A 12,633-nucleotide genomic window follows, 5' to 3' on the forward strand; every position below is an offset into this window, starting at 1 on the left:
AATAGCAGGGGTTTCAAGAATGTAGTTACATTTCAGCAGCTCCAGGCTTTGCTGTTTACACAACTTTTTAGGTACAATTAAGCATGCTCTGCCTACGAAGATTTTTAAGAGCGTCATGCAACTCTTGCTGAAATGTTGGTCAATCAGGGGTTCAACATTCAAGGCCTTAGTAAAGCTTGCTTGCAAAGGAGTTATTGTGCACATGCGGAGGACATTTCAAAATTTGACGTATCAGTGATTAAACTGATGCCTTTTGCAATTCCCTACTTTGATTTGAATCCTGAGTTCCAGTGTTGTTTTCAGGTGAACAATTGGCTTAAGTTTGCATGTGTTTGTGATGTGTGCCACCGGTGGGGCAGGATATGCCTACCTGTTCGCGAACATCTGGTATCATCACTATTTGATATTTATTCATAAACACACGCTTATAATATGGCCGGAATAATACCACGGATACCGGCTTTGGAAGAGATTTCGTAAGATACTGACCAAACCATGGGAATAGAAAGCGAAATTATCGAGCAACCAGTCTTTCAAGCAAACGTTTCCTAAGATGAAGATGCTTATATCTTGATCATTCAAACAGTAAATATCCAATACCTTCATCCCCGTGAGGACCTCATTGAGAAGTTTCAACTTTTCGTCCTTGTTTTTAGAGTTCTGATCGAACAGAGATCGCATCCTCACTGCGATATACACATTGATGGGCATTATAAGCAGCATGATGAAGAGGCCAAAGCCTGCTGATGGTCCAAGGATGCTGAACAGCTGGTAGAAGACGACAATGAAATGGAGTGGAACGAACATGACTTCTGTGAGATGGGCGAGGTGGTAGGCGATGGTTTCAGCATCACTGGACATGTAGTTGGTCATCTCGCCCATAGAATATTTCTTCCTTGACCTCCAGTGGAGATTCATTGCCTGGAGAGGAACAACAACTTGTACATAATAATAATGATGATAATAATAATAATAATAATAATAATAATAATAATAATAAGAAGAAGAAGTGCATTTATAATGCGCCAGATTCCATTCACCAAGCGGATGCTCATAGCGCTATACTATTATTACCCGTTTTAATGGATCAGCGAGCACTCGAATTTCATTCTCATCTCCCTAGGGAGTATACAACCAAAGGTGCCTGTGAGGCGCTAGAAGGTTAACAGCCACATTAACATCTCATCCTACCGGGTACCCACTCACTGCTGGGTGAACAGAGCCACATTTCGAACAAAATCACTTGCCTAAGGAGACACCCAAGTGCTTCAGTGTGGGGCAGGACCGAAGCCCTAGAAACTCTTAGGAGTCAAGCTGCTTAACGTGGTCACCCATCCAACTACCCTTCGAGACCGACGTTGCTTAACTTCACCTGAATTAGGATCTCTGCGCTATGCACAGGACCACTGGACTTTGGTGAAACCACGTGCATGGTATGGTGCTGAGAAACCTAGGAGTGAGTGAGTGAGTTGGGTTTAACGCCGCTTTTAACAGTATTCCAGTTTATCACGGCGTGTCAGCTTAATGTGGGAGGAAAGCCCGCAGTGATGCAGGTCCCAGACGTTTACCACTTCGGTGAAACCCAAGAGTACGGGTATGGTGCTGACAAACCTAGAAACATAATCGGGGCGAACCGGGATTCGACCCACAATCATAGTTTCTGGCGTGCCCAAAGTACGCAACTCTGCAGAGCGATTCGCTGCGCCTTAGACGACTGGTTGTGGCTATCGAGGGACATTTCCGTTACCTTCTTGAATACCGATGTCATGAGAGATGACCGAAGGTGCAACTCTAGCGCTTGGTTGTTGAAGAAGGCGTGTTCCAAAAAAAGTCCTCCTGTCACGAGAAGTACCAGAAGCGCTGTGGAAAGGAGCACGCCCGTCCATACACTGGAGGCAGTGTCATCGGCCACGTCCATGAGAACCCTGAAATATGAATAATGTCACATTGTGAAAATAATGACTTTTTATAAAGAAGATAATTATTTGATTTCACATATTTTTTTAACATTAAGTTTGAATAGACTCAGATGAAAATACATATCGGTATAAACATGGCAAGGAATGTTTTACAGAATTTCTATTCCAATTTTATGGCTTTAAATTTGCCATATTTGTTCGATAGAGCATAAAGAAGATTGAAACACTTCTGATACAGACTTCAGGTAAAAGGCGAGGCGGTCGGATAGCCCAGTAGTTAAAGCGTTCGCTCGTCACGCCGAAGACCCGGGTTCGATTCCCGACATGGGTAACAAATTGTGAAGCTCATTTCTGGTGTCCCCCGCCGTGATATTGATGGAATATTGCAAAAAGCGGCTTAAAACCATACTCACTCACTCACTTCAGGTAGAAGGCCAGGCAAATGTTGCTTTCCCTTTTAAACCAAACTTACCTTCCGGCTTTAATATATTGCTGATATCACAATCTTTTTGTGGGCATATATGCCCATGTGAGTTGTCGAAAATAGATGCATTTATTATTAGTATAGATGCCTATTTTTCACGCTACATGCACCATGTCGGAATTATTCTAGTAATGTTTATCATCAATCCTAATTGTATGAATTACGAGCATTTCCACTGCAATGTTACATCTCAAAATGAAATATAAGAAATTCATTTGGACTTTTTGACATTTTTTGGGGCAGGGATATAAATAAACAAACAAACAAATTAATTGTTGTCACGGACAAATGCATGTCCCGAATATTAAATGGTATGTCCCACATTTACTCACAGCATAAAATGTGGGTTTGTGATCCAGAATGTAAAATACTGCAGGAGCTTTAGTCCCATCGCGCAGAATAATTGTCTCCAAAAGGTCTTCAGTATGGCAACCTTGAGAGATGGGCGTGTGATGCTGTCCCCTGTGTTAGCAGGATCTACTCCCTGTCCTGATGGCGTCATCGATGAGTCATATAAATGCGTCACGTGACTAGCATTTCCATGTGATGATTTCTTCTCTTTCCTGTGTCTGATAGTGTCGTTAGAGCCACGGTTAGATGATGATGATGATGATGATGATGATGATGATTGTGGAAGGATGTTGTTCGACTTATCATTTTTCCATCTAAAAATGAAATGGTACTCATCAAACCTACATTGTTATTATCAATATATATTTAAATACCGCATCTTATCCTGACATCTTTGCTCAAATGAGGTTTATGAGGTCACAGAACCGTGCTCATTGACCTAACTTGTCAAAGCGAAACAATTTGTTATGTTGACACAGATTTCTGTGGATATACCTCAATCACATTATGTAATGTCCACAAGAATGATTTCAGTAATACGCAATTTTGTTCTATGTGAGGCTTAGGGCTTATAAACCAACCTCATATAACGTCCTTATTACATAGATAAGAACAATTTTTGTCAGTCATATGACGGCGTGCCGGTGTCATGTGTGCGGAAATCTCGACATGAAACCCGCGAGCATGGTTACAGTTCTGACAAATCTAGAAACATAATCAGAGTAAATCTGGGATTCGAACCCACGAACGTAGGTTTCTAGCATGCCTAAGCGACGCAACTCTGCACAGCGAATTGCGACACCTCGGACGGAAAGGCGGCCCATGCCCCGAAACGACCATGAAATGAGAAAACACAAAACATGAGGTCTGGTGTTGTAGATTGTCATGCGATACATCAGTGTTAAATATTGTCGCGAGTCATACTACTAAATGTTAACATGGAGTTCAAATTGGATTCATTTTGAAGACGTCTACCATTACCTGCGAGCGTCGTGGTTCAACCTGCCTGCTGCCAGCACTCTTTCAAAGCTTGGGCACACATTGTGACACTTCTCTCTGGGGTTGAGGTCCCAAATGTTGTCTTCAGTTAGTATTTCCTTGTTAGCCTTCTTTACTAACCTGGATAACAACCAATAGTTAGCTGGAGACTGTTAATGTTCGCCGCAGTCGGCGATATTTCAGCTATGCTATGGTCGTCTGTAAACAATCAAGTCGGGTCATTCCAGATAGTGGTCGATAGCATGAGTAACGAACCACGATGACACACAATCATCCAGGTCACACACTGTAACCACCCTTGTATCGTAAGTCGGCTCTTGTGACGAGCATGGAGTATTGGTTGTCAGATTACAAACGTAATCAAGATACCTGGGAAATGTTGGTTTGTCAAAGCAGAGAATCAATAAATCCTATGGATGCGGCCTTTATATTTCTGTTTTTATGGTATGTTTCCAAACTCGGTAGCTTGATTTTGTTTCATCAAATAACCAGGACTTTGTACTTCTAAGCGTGCTAAATAGATGAGAGAAGAATTGCTAAAGACATTTAGTCACCTACAGAGCAACTAACAGAGGGGAACTGGCGACAGACGTTGATCAGATTTCAATGCTCGATTTCAGTCAAGAAATGAAAGCAACGTGAGTTCAAATATGACGTCACATCGAGGTGAGGTGAGGTGAGGTGAAATTGGGTTTAACGTCGCGTCCAAGATTATTGCACTTATATAGCGACGTGCATGCGCGTGTATATGTGTGTGTGGCTGCTTGTACTAGTCCGGACTGATGCCGATTTATAGTGCTAGCTCACTGAGATACCATGCCGCAGTTTAACATGAATACCCCACTCAGACACAGTATACTGACTCCGAGCCGACCAGTCCTTGTTTTAGCCCCTTAATGCCGAGCGCCAGACAGGGTAACAACAAGTACAATCTTTTAACGGACGTCACATCGACAATATATCAGTCATTTCATGGAAATATGAACGGTTGACCTCCTCAATAATTTTGTTCTCAACAAACATGCAGAAGTCCCTCAACTGTGTGGACAAATAGAATAGGACTGAGAAGCCATGTAGTTTAACATTGAGAACTTGAGTTGGTATACGCAGCAGTGAATCAAGCAATATCGTTCACGGTATCAGGGCATGCGGAATGCCTAGTTGAAGCACATGTTAAATACTTACCTTTACCCAAGCCTGGGTTTGAAGCTGTAGCTGCAACATTATATAGTACTCATTTACAATCCCAACAATGTAAATAACTGCCCGCGATGTACTGTAATGTGCCCATACTTACCCGTGAGACCAAAGGAAGAAGATCTTGGACAGCCTCGAGGCTGCTATCTCCGGACATGGCGCCAACTGATAATGTAGATAATATACTGTAATCAAACTTGATTTATTTATTTATATTTACGATATCGAGCGACAGAGCCTAAGGCTACACAGTCAGAAATTGCAATTTGAATTAATTCTATTAGTTATCCTAATGCTATAGTCTTTGATTGATTCGGAAATTCAAGAAATTGTTAATTATTTGCTTTTTTATAGTATGAAACTTGATTTATCTCACAGACATGTTTTAATATGACATTGTTAAAGAATTAAAACAATTTCAACATTGATAGTAAACAGCTATCGAAGCGGAGGAAAACAATCGGATTTATTTACTCGCTAAGAAATTTATTTTATTTCCCTCCAAGGCGGGGATAAATAGTATTTTATCATGGTTACGTGGACCAATCAGATCTCATCACCTGACATGGAGGTATGATAATGCTAATTATAATCGATTGCAGTCACATGTCTGCCGATGTCAGTCGATAGCAAAATGGTGATTTATTGGAATGCGCAATTTTCTATTAAGTTTCACCACTGAAAGTAGTATTCCTTATCACTGGAATGCTACCTTTGTTTACTTTACCCGTGCCCCCTGGTTTGCCTGTCAACATACAGCAATATATTCGGACCCGACCTTTGAACCAAGCTCTAGAATTAGATACTCCCATTAACAACAACACTACCATATATTTTGTACCCTACCTCAAGATTAGATCGATGCTCATGATGTCAATCACTGGATTTTTTGGTCCAGACTCGATTATTTTCAGAAAGCCGTTATATAGCTGGAACATTGCTAATTGCGGCGTTAAACAACAATCAAACAAATGTACTGTAATGATAAGGTTAGGCTTTTAACATGCAGCGATACCATATATATTTTGCCCAAACATTGTACTTATGAGTACAATCTTGTACTGTGAGATAAGGTTTGCCTATTAACATGCAGCGATACCATATATATTTTGCCCAAACTTTGTATTTGTGAGTACAATCTTGTACTGTGAGATTATGCTTGAATATTAGTGAGTGAGTCGGGTTTAACGCCGTTTTTAACAGTATTCCAGTTATGTCACGGCGTGTCAGCTTAATGTGGGAGGAAAGCCAGCAAGTCTCAGATGTTTGACACTTCGGTGAAACCCACGAGCACGGGAATGGTGCTGACAAATCTAGAAACGTAATCGGGGCGAACAAGGATTCGAACCCACGATCATAGGGACGCCTCTGGCGTGCCCTTGAGAGGGCCACCCGTGCCCCCTGGTTTGCCTGTTAACATACAGCAATATATTCGTACCCTACCTTTGTGTCCCACGCCGTGATATTGCGGAAATGTTGCTAAAAGCGGCGTGAAACGATACTCACTCACTCATGCTTGAACAGCCTTATTAACATACATAAATACCACCTATTGTTGTCCCATCCGTGTACCAGGTTTCACGCTTTGATACCCACATTTACATAAACCAATACCATCTTTTTTTACCATACCTTTGTACTTGGCTGCATGATATACTCAGCGTCAAGATCACATGTACGACGTTAGAAGTATAAGCTCAATTCATTTGTAACACTTTCTAAGCCAACGTTTTAAATACCCTGACGCGGATTGGTTTCTCGGCGTGGTGCAATATACTAAACGAATACTATGTCAATATAGTCCGCAATGTATAGATAAGGCGAAAGTGACCTCTTTATTTAGGTCGACGTTGTAACTAGCGAACCAATACAGTCAGTTAGTTTTCCCTGTTTATATGAGTGCAGCGTTTAAATGAGTGAGCCTGTAGAATCAGGGATCGATCGATCGATGTATTATTAAAACGACCCGGAAAAATATGGTTCAAATCTTAGGCCTCAGTAAGTCTTTTTCATTTTTTTATGGTAGACACTTGGAGGACTTTTCTAAATTTTTGACAAAACTGATATCTGGTGTAATTTTGACTCGGACCAGATGCACCCGTGTTTTTTCAGGTGGACAATTGACTTACCTTCGGGGGCAGGATACACTCAACTTTTTGCACCTGATAAAGTCGGAATTGTACAATCGTCTCTGCTTTTAACAGACATCTATTATGAATATGGAAAGGGTTTTGTAGCTTTTCTTACCATAAACTATTTGAAAGCTTTACTGAGGCCTCGTACCCCTGATCAAACAACTTTTGAACAAGCGTCATATGGCGCTTTTTGAAATCTTCGTAGAAAGATTATGCTCGATTACAGGCAATAGATTTTAGCTAAAAGTATGTTTATTAGCTTTCTCTGTGAACACTGAATCTACAGCGTAGTACATAATCACGAAACACAAGCAATAGAATAGCGTTCGAGTCTCTACGATAAACTAAGAGGAAAGTTGACAACTGTCGGCCATCCGCTATGTCAGACATTGTCACGCTTGGTGAAGCAGCAATGTCTGGAGTCGTGTTTCAGGCTACCTTTGATTTCGGGTTTGACTTTATCAGCTTAATGTAGACGGTAAGCTAAAACTATGTATACTAAGATTATATATACTTTCTCCTGTAACGTGTTAGTGAATGTTGCTTACCTCCTTGATCATCAATCTCCAGCTATTCACGATGCCCTGTAAATAATTTAGCCTCGACGAAGCAAGGGAAAGATCATCGCAATGCAGTTAATTTAACATGGATGACCAACTGATTCCTATTTTAATCTGTTGTGTGTTCGTTTGTTTGTACTTGATCGCCGAACCCAGCAATACCCCAGCTATATGACGGCGGTGAGTAAACAAATCTGTGATTGACATCATGAGCATCGATCTACACAATTGTGATACGATGACATGCATCAAGCACCGCAGTGGGCCTGACCACCCGATCCAATTAGTCGCCTCTTACTATTGAACATTTACGACAATCCTGAAGTATTTAAACCCTGGTCGGAATATTTTCTAATACCTATTCAGCTCCTTTGTTTGTGTGTTTGTTTGTTGTTTAACGCCGCACTCAGCAATATTCCAGCTACATGACGGCGGTCTGTAAATAATCAAGTCTGGACCAGACAATCAAGTGATTCATATCTGGGACCGATGACGTGCATCAACCAAGTCAGGAGCCTGACTACCCGAGCCCGTTAGTCGCCTCTTCCGACAAGCATAGTCGTCTTTTATGGCAAGCAAGGGTTGCTGAAAACCTATTCTACCCCGGATCCGCACGGGTCTGTGTTGTTTAGTTAGGAATGTGTATTTTTGACAGTGGCATGTTACTTTGTTGGTAGCTTCATTCGTGGTTGATGCTTCTTTTAGTGGAAGTGGGAAGGGATGTGATTGCGAATGAGGGCGTGGTTGATAATGCAGATACTGTAGTGGGTATGAGTGTGGGGATGGGTACAGGTGAGCGTATGTTTGAGAAATAGGGTGTGGGTGAGGGTACTATGTGGCGGTGTGGGTGAGGGTTCGCATGTGGTTGAGCGGATGGCAACGAGGGTTTGGATGTGTTTGAATGAGCAGGTGAGTTTGAGTGGTTTGAGTGAGCAGCTGTGAGTGTAGGACTGGATGTGGGAATGGATGTGGTTGTGTGTATATAGGATCCTTGAATGTTATTTTCATAATTCATTGTTCTTTGCGATTTGTCGTGTCTTATCTTATATTTGCTGATCTGTAATGAGTAACATAATTGGAACCTCCAGTAAAAACCCACAGATGACCAATGCAATACACAAGTTAAAAAATATTGTGCCCTTAAAGATCCGGAAGTGTACACTCTGGCAGTTGACTTCATCGAGGATAGGTGACGTTGATTGCATTTCCACACTCATCCCATGCCATCCTCTTTGGGATACCAGGTTCAAATACACCCGGAGCACCTATGGTTGTCGTACGTGCAAATTTGATGCATCGGGTTGTTAGTCTCGGTGACTTTAAAATTTATTGATTTAGTGTCACTGTGTTCTTACTGTGTGTACGATGCTCATCATATCAATCACTGGTCTGTTTGGTTCAGACTCGATGATATAGGCTTCCGTCATGTAGCTGGGATAGTGCTAAATGCGGTGTGACACAACACACAATACAATACGTATGCTAATACATATTTCATTTCGTAATACACTTTCTTCCCATGCTAATGTGTAGGATATGAACACGAGGTGAAGTTTTAGAACAGTGCTTGTATGACCGCTTCACTCTGTTCCGAATCTTGTCATTTATGTGTATGTGAATCCAATATAAACAATCACTCAACACGGGAGATAATTCATGGTTCATCTGGACTATCCGTATTGGAGCTAGTTTTAGCAGTCTCACTTGTCCACGTGATTACCATATAACACAACTCACATATTAATACTCCTGGATCAAACGACCTCAATAATGTAAAATAAAATGCACGAAATCCTGTCTGTCGTAAAATGCGAGTAACGGGATCGGGTGGTCAGGCTCTGTGACTTGGTTGATGCATGTCATCGTTTCCCATTTGGATCGGTGCTCATGATGTCAATCACTGGATTGACTCGACCGCCGATATATAGATGGAATATTGCTGAGTGCATCGTTAAACAACAAGAAGGAAAAAGAAAACATGTTCCCTATCCGCGAACACCGGGTGTCATCACTGATTTACAGTGATCCATTCATCAATTTTCAAAGTATTTTGCATTTTACGCTCAATGGAATCTGTTGCGTCAGATAATTGAGACTGATTATTCTCTGGTGTTAACATGATATATTTCATTTCATTGACAAATATGTAAATAAAAGCGCAACGACAAAACCCTTTCCATATTCATAAGAATCACCGCTGAAAGAGTCGATTGTACGATTCCGAGTATGTCAAGATGTGTTTGAGTGTGTTTCACATCAACGACTGCGTGTTAATATATGCCTAGGTGTAGATCTGCAATGCCATAAGTCAGTGCTGTGGACTCCGTTCTACAACGCGACCTTAGCTCTAGGTCGGTCGTAAGCAAAAGTTAAAGTGTGGGAGTTAAGATCGCTCTAAAGAACGAGGCCTTGCTTCTAAGTGATACCACAGACATCCATATAACCGTGTGTTGTGTCGCTATGCATATGTCTCTCCCACCATGATATAAGGGAATGCAATATTTCAAATTAGGCATTTTTTTTATTGATAAGTTACAAGAAAATATCATGACAGAAATATGACACCTTATGTGGGTGAATGTGCAAAGTTAAAAACACTACACGTTATATCGGATAAATCCGTTCTAACATCGCCAAACATAAAACATGATATATACATTACATGGGTGTTCACGGTGATAGATAACAGTTCAGACAAGTAGGCAAATGGCAGTCCGAAGTGAAGACGTCATATAATAAGCACACTCGGACGCACATGTCCCAGTAAACGCAATGTAGATCAAAGTATACTATGAAGTTAACACTCACTGGGCAAAGGTACAGAGACAGAACAGATCTCTGCAAGGTTTAAAAGCAAAATCATACGTGTTCAACTCTAAAGTCGCTTTATTATTAAATCCTATCAACGTTGTAAGACGGATTCAATATGACAACCAGTTTCAGAGCCCCTGAGCTTGCTTAATAAAATTATGCTGACACTGTTTTCACACCATTGTTTTGAGCAATTCGGTTATTTCCCATAGAAATATCAAAGAAGAATAACACCAGTAGTATTATTATACCTTGCGTGTCCATAATGTACCTGACTATGTTTATGTTGAATTTCATCATTTCGCAATTTGATACGTCAGAATCACATCAAGTCATAGCACAGCGCGGCCCGCTGTGGTACATTTGACTTCTTAACGAAACACGAGTAGGGACACGTGAGATCGACCAGGTTATCCAGATTACAGTGTTCTCACTTAAGAAGTAATTGAATACAAAGGTCTAAGGGTGAATTAGCTTGATATCCTTACTCCTTCAACAGGTGAATTCACCACCCGAGCCTGACCACCTGATTTCGTTTGTCGCCTCTTACGAAACGCATGGGTTGCTGAAGTCCATTTTTAGCTCAGATCTTCACGGGTTACAGAAATCGTTTTGAGTTGTGTGCTTTCATTAATATTATTTTACTTACACGATTTGCATTTGAGCATACGATCTGTTGTGGTCATCTCAGACTTCGCAGTTCCCTATGCATCCTATGATCGTTTCAAATCCCACGATTGGCATTCTTTGGTGCCAGCCCCCAAAAGGTGTTCGCGGGTTTCACCAATGTGGTAGACATCAGGTTTCGATTCCGCTGACACAACAGGGTAGAGCCAAATAACTACAGAGGCAAAACGCTGTTAAGAGTACTTAGTTTAAAATACACAACTATTCTCATTAAAAGAATTGTGTTATGGTTTAATGCATAAGACAAACTTGAAAAATCCCAGGCTGATTTTCGAAAACGTTATAGCACCGTTGAGATATATTTTACGAGCAATTACCCAACGTTACTTGTCTAAGAAGAAGGGGGAATTTTATGTGTGCTTGATGATTTGTGAAAAGCCTTTGTTTCAGTAAATATGTCCAAATAATGGTTTGTTCTGTAAAGTAGTATTGTTTCTTCAAAGGTGTTATATATATAACTCGTTGATACATGTTAACATTCAGCAATTATCCAACAGTATTTGTCTAAAAAGAGGGTAAATTTTATGTGAGTGTAATAAATTTTCAAAAGCCTTTGATTTAGTAAACAGGTCCAAATTATGGTTAGTTCTGAAAAGAAGAAGTGTTTCCTCAAAGATGTTCATACATGTAGGGTCAGATGATTCAGATGTTTTTGAATGGTCTCAGACAAGGCTGTGTATTGAGCCCATTCTTGTTTTCAATGTATATTAATGAATTAGTTCAATGCCATACTAAACAGTTTTATCCCGACTTAACCCAAGTGTTTTTTACTCTTTGCTCACGGCCTTGTACTTATGTCTGACTCCGTGTATAGTTTAACAGTTTAACTTTTAGTTAACAGTATTGTATTGGTTATCACTTAAGTTGAAAAAAAACCACAAACACCATGACTTCTAACAATAGGAGTGTTTTATCTAAACATTAAAAATAGTATTACCGAGTTTCGAAAATTGAAAATGTTCCATACTTAAAAAATATTCGAGTTCCCTTCTCGAAGACATTGACATGGTCGAACCATATTGTAAATGTTTCATTTCAAGCCAATAAAGTAGTGTTTATTATTTTTAAGTCACTGTATATTATGATATTTCCTAAGCTTTTAGACGGGGATAGATGTGGTCAAATAATCAATGCGATTGCGAGAGTTTTTTTTATAATGGACAATGTGATAACTGTGTCTGACATATTGACAGGGAAAAGAGAAATACATATTTACGACACACCCAAATACTTTCGTTGAGTGCAAAGCATTAGATACATTTAATAAACTTAACATGTATGTATACATATAAGAATTCACACATCGATTTAACGCCACAGACTACACAGCGAGCATTCAATGTAGCTGTGCCTATACAATTTTTAAACGAAACAAATAATCATAAAACATTATATAAAAAGACATGTTGCAGAACCTAAATAGCCCTTCATCATCTGGATCACATGCAGTAATTCTGTTACTTCCACATCCAATAAAGTGCATATTGAAC

General features: G+C 40.3%; 1 protein-coding gene across 1 annotated transcript in view; it reads right to left on the reverse strand.

Annotated features, from left to right (window-relative positions):
- The window catches only part of LOC139473795 (multidrug resistance-associated protein 1-like), a 36,708-nt gene extending 30,108 nt beyond the window's left edge, over positions 1–6,600 (reverse strand). Inside the window, exons 1-6 of the mRNA XM_071256555.1 lie at positions 6,583–6,600; positions 5,051–5,115; positions 3,736–3,873; positions 2,736–3,068; positions 1,748–1,925; positions 601–921 (exon numbers count right to left, since the gene is read on the reverse strand). Coding sequence (XP_071112656.1) covers positions 601–921; positions 1,748–1,925; positions 2,736–3,068; positions 3,736–3,873; positions 5,051–5,115; positions 6,583–6,600 — 1,053 coding nt within the window. The remainder of the gene's footprint in view (positions 1–600; positions 922–1,747; positions 1,926–2,735; positions 3,069–3,735; positions 3,874–5,050; positions 5,116–6,582) is intronic.
- Positions 6,601–12,633: the final 6,033 nt, after the last annotated feature.

This window comes from Haliotis cracherodii, unplaced genomic scaffold (genome assembly GCF_022045235.1).
Source record: "Haliotis cracherodii isolate W230 unplaced genomic scaffold, xgHalCrac1.p SCAF_3, whole genome shotgun sequence".
Classification (NCBI taxonomy): Eukaryota; Metazoa; Mollusca; class Gastropoda; order Lepetellida; family Haliotidae; genus Haliotis; species Haliotis cracherodii.